Source organism: Pimephales promelas, chromosome 22, assembly GCF_988280905.1.
Source record: "Pimephales promelas chromosome 22, fPimPro1.hap1.1, whole genome shotgun sequence".
In the NCBI taxonomy this organism is placed as follows: domain Eukaryota; kingdom Metazoa; phylum Chordata; class Actinopteri; order Cypriniformes; family Leuciscidae; genus Pimephales; species Pimephales promelas.
In genome coordinates, this window is record NC_142790.1 from 18,620,957 (window position 1) to 18,634,068 (window position 13,112).

At 37.0% G+C, this 13,112-nt stretch overlaps 1 protein-coding gene across 1 annotated transcript in view; it reads left to right on the forward strand.

The window, feature by feature from the left end:
* The window catches only part of c22h8orf34 (chromosome 22 C8orf34 homolog), an 87,983-nt gene that overhangs the window by 38,385 nt on the left and 36,486 nt on the right, over nucleotides 1–13,112 (forward strand). Inside the window, exon 8 of the mRNA XM_039666833.2 lies at nucleotides 12,671–12,806. Coding sequence (XP_039522767.2) covers nucleotides 12,671–12,806 — 136 coding nt within the window. The remainder of the gene's footprint in view (nucleotides 1–12,670; nucleotides 12,807–13,112) is intronic.

The window sequence follows — 13,112 nt, forward strand, 5'->3', positions numbered from 1 at the left end:
GTTTTAGGGCTTGAAGCTAATGTGTATAATAGCTGTACTTCTACAGTAATGGGATTGTAATTATCAAATTTAATTGCTAAAATAATTAGATTTGTACACTTTCTGAATAAAATGTAAGAGGTGCTTGACTATGCAAAAGTCATTATATTTTTTAAGGAAATTAAGAAGTTTAATTAGCAAGGACACATTAAATTGATCAAGAGTGACAGTAAAGACTTTTACAATGTTCATATATATATATATATATATATATATATATATATATATACAACGCATTCTCATCTTAAGGCGTCATATAGTGACGCTTTTGACAATACGTAGACATCCAACGCACATGGCGCCTTCTGGCCCATATATATCTGCGTCAGGCCTGATTTTACGTGGTTTTGTTTCTGTTTTATGTGGCCAGCAGTCATCCGTGAGGGGCTGATGGTTTTACTCTCATTTTGTATTTGTTTATTGTATTATTAAATTGTTGAATATTCGCCGGTTTCCATAACAACTGAACGAACAACTTCCCATAACAACTGAACCCCGTAACACACACACACACACACACACAAACATACACACACACATATATATATATATATATATATATATATATGTGTGTGTATGTGTGTGTGTGTGTGTGTTATCTATAAAACATCAATGAAATAAATACACTAGTTTAAGGTCCAGTTTTAAAAAAAGTTTTTTTAGGTGCTGAATTTAATGTTTTTATTTAGCATGGATGCTTTACATTGATCAAAAGTGGCAGTAAATAGTATATTTTGTACAAATATATTCAGTGAACATAAGAGACTTTGACAACCCCAAACCTTTGAACATTATTGTATGTAATATTAATATGTATATATAGAATTTTCCAGATATATATCCATCCTGTATATAAAAATATTCTTACTTGTAACTTGATGTTAATTCAGTAAACTCTCTAACAGATTCTTTGACTTCATTCAGTGGATTTTTTTTTCTTTTTTCAGAATGATTCAAAGTCTTTTTCAGGCTCAGAACGAATCATTTGTTTTGGAATGGGATTCCACTGAGTTTGCTTTGTTTTTGATTCCCTAAAAAGTACCAGTCATTTTTTTTTAATGAATATGTGAATAACGCTATCCTTTTTAGGATTATTCAAAGACGTTTATGAGTCTTTTTCAGGCACTGATTGTGCTTCTTTTGCTTGAATCCCTAAAAAAGACCAGTTTATAAGAGTCATTTCTTCATGAACCGGACTACACTGGTCACAGTGTATGTTGTTTCATGAGCCCGTAAGGACAACTTTGGAAAGTTATTACAGTATCTTATAGTCTCTTCACACTAAACCAAATTAGGATACATATTTTAACACTAAATAAATGGCATACTTTGCCTTTAAGAAACACTTGTTTATGATGCTGCGATTAATCTTATTTTACATCCTATTTTAATGGCAAGCGGCATCGTTTTTTGCAGTATTGAGTTGCGGGTTATCATGTTGATCTGTTTCACTTTAGCTCCCCAGATGACTCTAACTCTTGGTATTTTATAGATGTGGTATGATGGAAGTGGATTAAGCGATCAGGGCACTGCTTTTGTTAGTGATGTCCTTGGCAGCTGCCCGACGCCAAGAACTCTCTCCAGGATGCAGAGACACAACAGTTGCCCTGGCAACGACATAAACAAATAACAGAGATGCACCACTGTGCCCGGGACGTACAGTTGTTTTTCAGGGATGCCGGTGATGATGGAACATGCTGGTGTAAATTACAGTGATCTTCATTCTTTCATATCAAGGAGTCTTGGCTGTGGCAACTATGGTATCTTTGATACACTGATAAGATGGAAAGAAAGTCCCTTATGAGAAATTATTGCTCTTATATGGCTTTTACCACACACTTGCAGATGGATTACCTAATCGCGGGAAGTGTGCAGTTGTGCCAAGACACTGCAAGCCGCAGCTCAAAGATTTATTGTGTAGGCCAAAGTGAGCCGTTTATTAAAACTGAAAGACAGCTGAAAAGATCCAGTGAGAGCATGAAGTAACCCACAGACCCTTAGCGATTTACAGTAGAGCAAAAACATCAAAATATGATGTATTTGTAAGAACGAACCCATAGACCTAATAATAAACATCTCCAAAAATCATACTAGTAACTAATTCAGTGAGTGATGAAGTCGTGGATATGAATGGTCTGCTTTGTAATCTTGTGATAATGTTATTTTGCACACTCTAACTCTTATCAGAGAGTTTGTGTGTGTCTGTGTTCCTTGGATTTGTTTCTTAGTCTTCATGATGTGATAACAGGGACATCAACCCTGCTAGTATCAACAGTAAAGCATGTTTGCAGTCAAGTGCGTGTCTATATACCAGATATGCAACATAAATGTAGGGGTTGTTGAATGAATTACTTGATTTATGAGGTCTTTACTGTCTTTTACCTTTACCTTTAGGGAATGCTAAATATGTCTGGCAGATTATTGAGATTATTTTCTTTTAGGGCCTGGGTTTTCAAACTGGGGTCCAAAATATCATAGAAACTCGTTGTGGCCCTAGTAGACTATGTAGAAACATGGAAACTTCTACCCAATGTGTCTCAGTGGGTCCTGTGTACGCTGGAAAAAGGCTACAGGATCCAGGAAAAGGCTACAGGAAAAAGGCTACAGGGTATTTCAATGCTCTAAAGAATGATTGGGGGTTGTGTCCCATTCTAGATTTTCGGCTTTTGAATCAGTCGGATATTCAGATGTTAACTATCCCGTTGATTGTGAGTCAAATTAAGACAGAGGATTGGTTTATCAGCATAGATCTAAAAGACGCGTACTTCCACATACTGTATACATCCTTCAACAACACAGGACATTTTTAGGGTTTATATATGGAGGCAAAGCGTTCCAATATCTGGTTCTTCAGTTAGGCCTAGCGCCTATCCCCTTGCACCTTCACGAAATGCATAAACACAGCACTGGCTCCCTTGAGAGTTTGGGCCCTATCTTGCACCTGGCGCAAATGACTTTATACACTGACGCATTTATCATTGCTATTTTTGACTCGCGCAAAGCGGGCTTTTTTCCTCCACAGACGAGCGTCGGTAAACTAGGAAATGAACTTGCGCTCCCTGGACGGGTTGGCGCAAAAAGGAGGCGTGTTTCGGTGCAAAAAATCCCTGGTGCTAAACAATTGCGCCAATGGCCAGAAAAAAAAAATGGTCTAAAGTCAGCGGCGCATTGCGCGTACATTCAGATGCTATTTTAAGCACGCATGCTTGGCCATAATACAAAGTGTGAACAACGCGCAAACACTGTTTCTCTCAGCTACACAGATGCATTTTACTTTTTGCTAATTATACATTATTACAAAGAAAAATATATGAACATGACGGAAATCATTGTTGTGTCCATGACGATGGGAAAAATAGGCATAAAGCTTACACATTTACCCAAATTATTATATGCATGTTTAACCGAAGCTAATTTGGGAGGGTTTGTCCCATCCCCAATGTCACTTTTACAGCTCTGACGAGAACATCGATCTCCTCGGCTGTGAATCGATTGAAGCGCGCCTGGTAAATGCGCCGTTAAAATAGAATTGCGCCATTGAACAAGCGCACCTCGTTCATCATGAGAGATGACGCTCTTATTGGTTTGTTTCTGTTACGCCCAAACCACACATATGAATAATGAAGTTACTTCAGACCAACCACTTTTAAACTTGCGCCCGGTGCAAGAGTCAATAGCAACATCGCCCAAGACCCGCCCACAACGTTACTTGCGCTTGAGGTCGTTAAAATAGGGCCCTTTATGTTGTCAACTATATAAACGACTTCCGCTTGCCTTTGTAAGCTTCTGTGTAACACCAATCAGGATTGATCTAGTTTCACACATGCTTCAGACACTATCATTCATAGTGTTGTTTCCGACAGTGTTTCGTTCCCTTCTCAGGTAACAAGAGTTACAGTTATAACCAGTGAGGATTTTCACAATCAATCATTCATTCATACAAACCGTTTTTGCCATTGTTCATAAACGTATTAAACTTATTGATTCTTAAACAAGATTGTGTACTGTCTCTGAAGTGTCAGCGCCAGAGTCTTCTAGTCCTCATCTAGCTCATCATCCTCGGCGTCAAGTGTTACTCCACTTAATCCCGTCTTTCATTAACTTGAGATATAAACTTTGAAAGATCATTCATCATCGCTTGCTATGACAGACGTGAAATTTTTGCAGCATGGGGGGCAAATATTTTTAGAGAACGAAAGGAGCAACCCAGGGCCGTAATTATGAAAGTAGTTAAAATATTGTTTTCATTACAAAGCTAAACAAAACTGCTTTTCCCACTCACTTCAAAGTGGTGTATGTATGTGAAGACTAAACCACAGTGCTGGAACGTAGCATTTTAGTCTTAATGAAACACAAATGCGGAAAGTGTGCAAAGTCTGAGACGTCTAGAACTTCTCTACAGTGAATTCTTTCAATTACCCGGCTCTGATAATTATGAGCTAGAGATGGAACATAAAACATGGAGCACTTTGAACTATATTGGGAAACGTCATGTCTGCCTGCGCAGTCTGCGTTTATTATAGTTTACTGTCCATGGCTATGTGATTATGGAATTACTTCTTAAACATCTTCTGAAATATATTAAAAATAAATGTATGTAACTTTTGGAGGGATTCAACAGTCTGAAGAACTTAATGCACTTTCAACTTTCTTCAACTAGTTTACAAATAGTGACTAACAAGCTCACTAAAAACATGTATTATTGGAGTATGTTGTACAAGAAAATACAGGTTTTCTTCAAAATTACTTCAAAATTTTCTTTGTAATTATTTGTGAAATTTACAAGCAATTTATGAGTGACAGTTTTTGGTGCGTTTGTGTGTGTTATTTTACTTCCATTGAGATAAAATTATAGTTTTATTTATTAATATTTTGGTAACACTTCCTTTTACAGTACAGTACTTACAGTGTACTTACAGTGTACTTACCTAGAGAGTAATGCCTAATATAAGGTAAGTGCATGGAACAGGGGTAGGTTTAGGGGTAGGTTCAGGGTTAGTACTAGTTATTACCCAGTAATTGTAGTTATTAAAATAAGTACATAGTATGTGTAACTGGACTGTAAAAGGAAGCGTTACCAATATTTTTAATATTGATTAATATCATTATGAATTAGTTTTTATTTTTATATTTTCTGTTTTAATTTTAGTTTGAGTCATTTTGTTGTGTTCTTGTCATTTTTATTATTTTTTAAACACATTTTTACTTACTTTTTTGTTATTTTGGTACACAAAGTTTAAAAAGTAGTCAAACTACCTGAAACTTTAGGTTTTTTTAGATTTTATTTGACTTAACCATTTTATTAACCATTTTAACTAAGTTAGTTTTGGTTAACTAATAACCCTGTTGTGTAGACTTTCTTTCGGTGCATTAAACAACATGGAAACTTTGTCTAGAACAGGCACACACACTTTGGTAGTGCTTCGGTTGGTGTGAACAATTACAGGCAGAAATTCCTTGTCATCACTCCCGTCGTTGTTTGGATAATACTTTCCACCTCACTCCAGGGGCTCAGCATCCACAGCAGTTGATTTATTCCACACTGAAGGTATGCAGTGACACTCCAGTAACGCATGACTGCTGCAAACACACACTCACATAGATGCTGTGCTCTTGTTTTGTCTGGATGTGTGCAGCTGCTGGTATTTTGCTTTTCAGCGTTATCAAAAAAATGTGCAATATAAAGGTATCGTTTGTATGGTGCATGTGAGGTAGATGAGATTTTCTCTGAACCATTTGAGATTAAATGAGTTTTATACATCTAAAACATCTAGTGTGACTTAGACAGTAGACAGAAGTTTAGGATATATACAGGTTATGTACAGGCGAAAACAATTATAATTTTTTGGCAGCATTTAGCCCTGATCTAAAATAGTGAGCTACTTACTGCCTACATAGCTAGATGGTAATTGAAATGGATCTGGATATACATGGAACCAAATTGGTCAGTTTTTACTTATTTTTTTAACTGTCAATGTAATTCCTTTCAATGGTATACTGAGAGATGTATAACATTAGAGATTATTAAGGCCCTTTCACCCAAGAGCGATAACTATATAATGATAACTATATTAGCGTCCACACCAACATACACTAATTCTGGGCCTATTTTATCGATCTAAGCATATGGTCTAAGCACAGGGCGCAAGTGTACTTAATCTAAATCTAGTTATAGATTTATATAGTTGTGGTGTGGACTCTGCTATTCTTTTCTATTTAGAATTATTTTTAGAACTATGTCAGTATAGTTATCGTCCTTGGTGTGAACGAGCCTTTAGAGTTTTTTTATTTATTAGTGTCGGTAAATATTGGATATTTTGTGCGTGATATAATTTTGCATGTGCTGTTCACATTTAGATCACCTTTGCCCTCATCTTAAAATCATTTAATCATTTAATGACTGTTAAATTTTATTATTATTTTTGTTTTTAATATTTTATTTTAATTTAGTTTAGACAGAAAAGCGTAGCATTTTAATTGGCCGATTATATCAGTATCAAATTTTTTTTGTTGTAACTTAAATTGATCTACCATTCAAAGGTTTGGGCTCAGTGAGACATTACTGAAATAAATTGATACTTTTATCCAGTAAGAATCCATGAAATTGATCAAAAGTGACAGTGAATACGTTTTTACATTGTGAAGAAATATTTATTAATCAATAAATCAGCATATTAGAATATTTTCTGAGGAATCACGTGACACTGATGATTGTCAAGTAATGGTTGCTATAGAACTCTGCTTTGCCATTAATTTTTTTTAATGTGGTCAAATAGAAAATAGTTATTTTGTATATTTTACAATAATACTGTATTCATAAACATTTCTCTTTGCATTATCTGCCACTTTGAATTTTCTCACCTATTGCATTGTGGGATTGTCTTTTCTGTGAAAGAGCCTATTTGATTCCTCTTTACAATTTGTGTAAATATGTTATATTATAGGAAGCTTGATTAAGTTTTTTTTTTTTTTTTTTTTTTTTTAAGGCTTTCATGTCTTATATTGCAAGAGCACATTAAGTCAGTGATGGGTCTGTAAGGGTAATGAACACTTCTTTTCACATTTTCCAGCTGATTAAAGGAATTAAAATACATCAGACCAAATTTAGTGTGCCTTTAACAAGATTATTTTCAAAGCCTCTTTGTCTTATATTGTTGGCAGGCTCTAAATTCTCAGATAAGACTCTAACAAATCACAATGAAATGTGTTTTCATGTCATGTCTTATTTTTCTGCTTTGCTGGATGGGCAGTCCTGGCAGATTTATTAAGGAATGGCAGTGTACCGTTTAAGAGCTTTGCAGACACCTTTGTTTCCTCCTGCGTCAGTTCTTTCCAAATGGAATAGAAGAAAAGCCCACTCTGCAGTCTCCTGCTTTACTATGGCAAAAGTTCAGATCCCTGTCAGGCCGATGAAGGACTGTTCCAAGTCTTAAAGTCCACTTCTGGCTCGGCATTGCTGCATTTGTGAAACAAGCAGCTTTGAGCCCACATAAAAGAAGAAATTAGCCAAAGCTCTGTGGGAAAACACTTACAGAAGGACGTTCAATGGAAGCCCAATTAATTAGGATGTTTTTTTTTTTTTTTATGGGCACAGTTTCTCGCACATCAACCCCCGTATGGAAAAGCACTCGGAACTTGCATTGATTATATCAGCCAATGATTTTTCATAGTCTTTCCCATCCATTGATAGAGTTTCAGGACTGGAAAGAGTGATTGTTATACACTCAAAAAAGATAAATGAAAAGGGTAATAAACAGGTCAAAAGTTTGAAATAAATTAGATTTTTTATAAGTAAGTTCTTCTCACCAATGCTGCATTTGTTTGATCAAAAACACTGTAATATTGTGAATATTATTACAGTTTAAAATTGTTTTCTATTTGAATATGTTTTTAAAAAGTAATTTTTTCCTGTTTTTGGCAAAGCTGAATGTGTGTCGATGTGCACATTTATGTCACAAGCTTCAAATTGCATTGACATACAGTACTAGCCATCATACTAGCCATCCTCCTACCACTGCTTCTTTTCTTTGTTTTAAAAATGACTTTATTTATCTGCTTTGGGTCCTAATTAGGAGACGACAAGCACATGAATTGTTGTAACTTGCTGATTATATTTATAAGAGTTAAAATGACCCAAAAAAGACCCAAAACGAGGCTTTCTGCGGCTGATACTGATTTGGTGCTCAAGAACTACCCTGTCTCACGACCAATTCGTACGAATTCGTACGAGTGATTAAACAGTGACTAATTCGTACTAATTCATACGACCTTACTCGTACGAATTTGTACGATTTGTCTAAACCCACGTGATGGTTGGATTTAGGGGCGGGGTCAGGGGTAGGTCATTCGTACGAATTCATACGAATTGGCCAATTCGTAAAATATGTACGATTTTGCACAAATCTAATTTTGTACTAATTCGTACGAGTGAGGTCGAATGAATTGTTACGAATTGGCCACCTCGTAAAATACGTACGAATTCCGGTGAGATCGGCTTGGAACAATTGTTATTATTATCAATGCTTAAAACATTTTTTTTTCTGATTAATATTTTTTGTATAAAAATAAAAATGAACTCATAAATTTAATGCGTATTAAATTGACAATAACCAGTTTTATATATTTATCATCAATAAATCCAATTCGTTCTCATACATTTTAACATTTTTTTAATTTGAATATACCTTGTTCCACAGTCAGCCATATTTTAAACATGTTCATACTTTTTAACTGAATAAATTAGAAATTTGAAAACTGAACAAAATAGAATTATACTGATTGTAAGTTTAACGAACATTGGCCAATATAACCTATGTCTCTGTAACCTCACTCCTCTGGCCTCAAGAGGTGCGCTAGTGACTGGCGCTAATGGTTGTGGTCTTTAGCGTACTTAGGGCGCCCTCCAACGCCACATATCCCGTTTCGAATCTCATTTGGAGCTGCTCGTGTTGGACCGGTTACATATGGTGCAAGTGACCCGGATGGGAGTGAGGTTTTGAGTGGGGTTACTGTAAGCCAGTAAGAGTTGTACATGTAAACCTCACTCCCCTGGTCTCAAGAGGTGCGCTAACAACTGATGCTAGTGGTTGTGTTCTTTAGCATACTTGTTAGGGCGCCCTCCCACGCCACATATCCCGGTTCGAATCTCATTTGGAGGCGCTCGTATAGGACTGGTTACATATGGTGCAAGTGACCCGGATTGGAGTGAGGTTTTGGGGGGAGTTAGTGTAAGCCAGTAAGAGTTATACATGTAAACCTCACTCCCCTGGTCTCAAGAGGCACGCTAGCAACTGACTCTAGAGACTGTTCGTGAGCATGCCTTGCCTATACACCGGAGACCCCAGTTCGAGGTTAGTAGGACTGGTTAAATAAGCAATTTAAATGAATGCATACTGAAAATACACGCCCAATATGTCTGACTGAAAAATATGCTTTTCAGTTTAACAAGTTTATTGGTGTGTTCATATCAAAAATGTGTATTCCAAAGGGATAGACATTTTATATGTATTGCATTTCAAATTTATTTGGATTGCACTCTTCTTGTGTTTACCTTTATACATCTTTCTCTCAAATGATACGTCTCCGCCATCTCATATCGGCATTAAAGTTAAACACTGCCATATTGCCATGAGTTACCCCCTGAACTGAACGCTGAACCACACACCCTGTGGCCTAATGCGAAAAGAAAGACTTTCTCACGGTGGACAGCTGTGTTCTCATGTACAATGCTGCGTGTGTGTGTGTGTGTGTGTGTGTGTATGAGATGGCCTCTGGCTGTCTCTCTCAGCTGGACCAGACCTGTGATGATGAATGAGGCATGTAATATCACCACACTCTCTGGTATTTCACGAACAAGGCAGTGTCCACATTCCTGTGCCAAGCGGGACCGCCCTTTTGCACAAACACATGCTCTCCATGCTTGCACGAAGCCTTATGGGAGGAATCTCATGTTGACGCCATGGAGCGTTCAGACACAAAAAGGTGTGCTTCGGGGCTTTAATTGCGACTGATAAGTTGTTTCCCAGCGGGCCCCTTCCCACATTAGCAGCTCAAACAAAATGACGAGGCAAATGAAAGATGTAAAGTGAGCCGTGTAAGAGTTTTGTGGTTGAATAGGCCAAGTCTAATTCCTGCCATTAGCTACACTTACTTGTCTTACAAGGTGCTTTTTCATGTGTGTCCTTCCACACACAGTCAACTAGCTGTGCGGTTTCAGCTTAAGTGCTACATTTGGTATATAACACCTACAGCCACAGGCACAGGTGTAAGGCGCAGACCTCACGGAACGCAGCTCACTTTACCCCGTTTCTCCTCGCTCTTGCTGGATCATGATGTTTGTGACATGAGAACGAAACTCCCTATGAGATTCATGCTTTGTCAACTTGCCATTATGAAACAGAGTGAAATCTGAGTGAAATCAGATTTGATGAGCCATGGTTAAAGCAATTACACGCACAACTGACCATCTATTAAATTATATAATAAAATTGGTACAAAACGTTAAATTGGTTACAGTGTAGGTTATACACTTCTGCTTGCTTTTAGGCTGCTATTGTATATATACAGTTTATTGCTATATAGTGAGTCCCCAAAAAATCCTAAAACAAGTAACAATTTTAAAATTAACCTATTGTTTTTATAATATATTAATAATACTTTAATATTATTTGTATTATTAATTTATAAATGATGTAAAATTATTATACTGTATATAAAAATTGCTTAAAGTAGAAGCAACAAATCACAAATGATCTATATGTAGCTAAAAACTTAAATGCATGAATGTTTCAGCAATCATTATTACATACTTTATTCAGATCTTCCGGATCTGTATCTAACACGGATGGATCGCAGATAATATAAAACTCTTCTAATATTAGCGTAACAATTACAGAAGAATAAAATAAAGCATATTTTGTTACCTTTTGGAGCTTGGAAGGGTTCAGTTTGAGGAGATGTTTCATACCATCATCACTGTCATCATCAGAGCTCATTTCCTAGGACAGTCAGCATCTGGCTCATATTCACAATCTCAAACAGATTCTCAAAACTATAATTTTCAACATCTTCAAAATCAATATTTAATCGCTGACAGCTTCTTCACCAGATCCTCCATCAAGTGACACAAATATTTGATTGTGTTCAGTACTTGCTCTGCAGTAAATCGCTGATCCATTTCAAGTTTTGCTGATGATTCTTCCTATTCTTTTGTTTTCTGTCTTGCGGTAACATCACTTTATCGTTGTCTATCGGACATTGCAACCTTGTTGAGTAAAGGTGAATTGAGTAAAGGTGAATGATTCAGTTATTGTTGTGCAGAAAAAATATACTTACGCTGTTATACACCTTGGGAAAACAGGCATTCTTTTATAATTGTAATATTCTTTTTCTGTTATTTTGTTTATAATGAATTGATTGAGGAATACTGGTAAGGTTGATGTCTAACTTGAATGAATGAGTAGGAGGGTAGTGAATAGGCGGGCGAGTAGCGTGTTTGAGAGTGTGTTATAGAGTTACAGCTATGGTGTAAAGAGAAACACATCTCTCTGGTCCAGCCATCTGCAACTGTTAGCTGGCTGCAGGCGATCATGCTGAGAGCATATGCTCACATATATACGAGGGGGTCACCAGTGACCTCAGAGGGTATAGAGTTGCCTAACTCCGTGCTGTTAGCTTTATTTTTCTCTCTTCATGTATTTTCTCTCCTCTTCTGTCCTTTTCTTAGTCTGTTTGTAATGCCAGTGTAAAGGAGGCCAGCTAGTTAAGACTTGTGCGGGTAAACCTCACTGGCCTCAAGGGGCGCACTGGCACTGGAGAGACTGCGGTCGTCATTGTTAGTGCGCCTGGTTACATTTGGTGCCGTGACCCGGGTGGGAGTGCTGTTTAGGGGGGTGAGTGTAACAGAATTAAGCTAGTTAATGCACCTACCATGCCGGAGACACAAGTTCAAATCCGCCTCGGAGCGGGTCAAGTAGGACCGCTTACAACAGTAATCAGAGAGCATTCAATCAGATTTATTGAATAGAAATATTTGTTTTGTGCCTGTCATTATATGTGGAACTTGAACAAAACCCAAACAGATGTCCTTCTCATGAATCCAGCTGAGCAACCACTTAAACCAGCTTAAACTATAAGCTGGTTTAAATGGTCGATCAGCTGGACTTATGAAAAGAAGTTTATGTATAGAAGTTTAGATGCAGTTCAGGCCTCTTCATTTAACCCTGTTATTCTTAATTCTGTTTGTAATAAGTGTACCCCCTTTTAATATTTAAATTATATATATATATATATATATATATATATATATATATGAACAATATTGAAATATAAGGTTGACGCTTCAAGACGTGTCTCATGTTAAATCCTCTGTAAAAATGTCAGAATAAATTGAGTGAATTTTCTGATTCAGTTAAAAATGTATAACAATTATTTTTGTTGTTTTTGTTATTTTAACAAAAATAACATTAAAATACAAAAAAAATTATATAAACCTATTAATTTTATTATTAAAAACAATAGGTTGATTGACATCATCAGGATCGTTCAGACTTCAAACAAAATCAATAGGCAGTAGTTAAAATCATCCTTTACTCTCTCTCTCTCTCTCTCTCTCTCTCTCTCTCTCTCTCAGAGGATCTGGATGACCTGCGAATGGAGGGGGTCACTGGCCTGTTGCCGTCTGGCAGTAAGTTCAGCCAGGGCCGCAGCTCCTACTGTTCAGAACCCCAGGCCAAAGTCACTCTCAACATCTGCTCAAGGTGTGCAAGGTAAATATTTACACAGTTCGACATTTACCAACAGCTCTACTCTACTCAATGACTTCAGCAGACCACTAGAGCATGTGGCTTGCCAGTTCTGCAAACCTCCATTTAACATGTCAAGCGGTACACACAATGTGAACAATGTCATCATCAGGTCCACGCTAGAATGCACCGCCATATATCTCAGTCAAGTCACGAGTCACGTATCCTGACCTCTGTTTGCTGAGAGGCCACAACCAAACCCCTTTTAGCCGGATATGAGGGCCACACGCAGCATTCCAACAATTTAGAGTTAAAGCTCTGAGAGCTAAA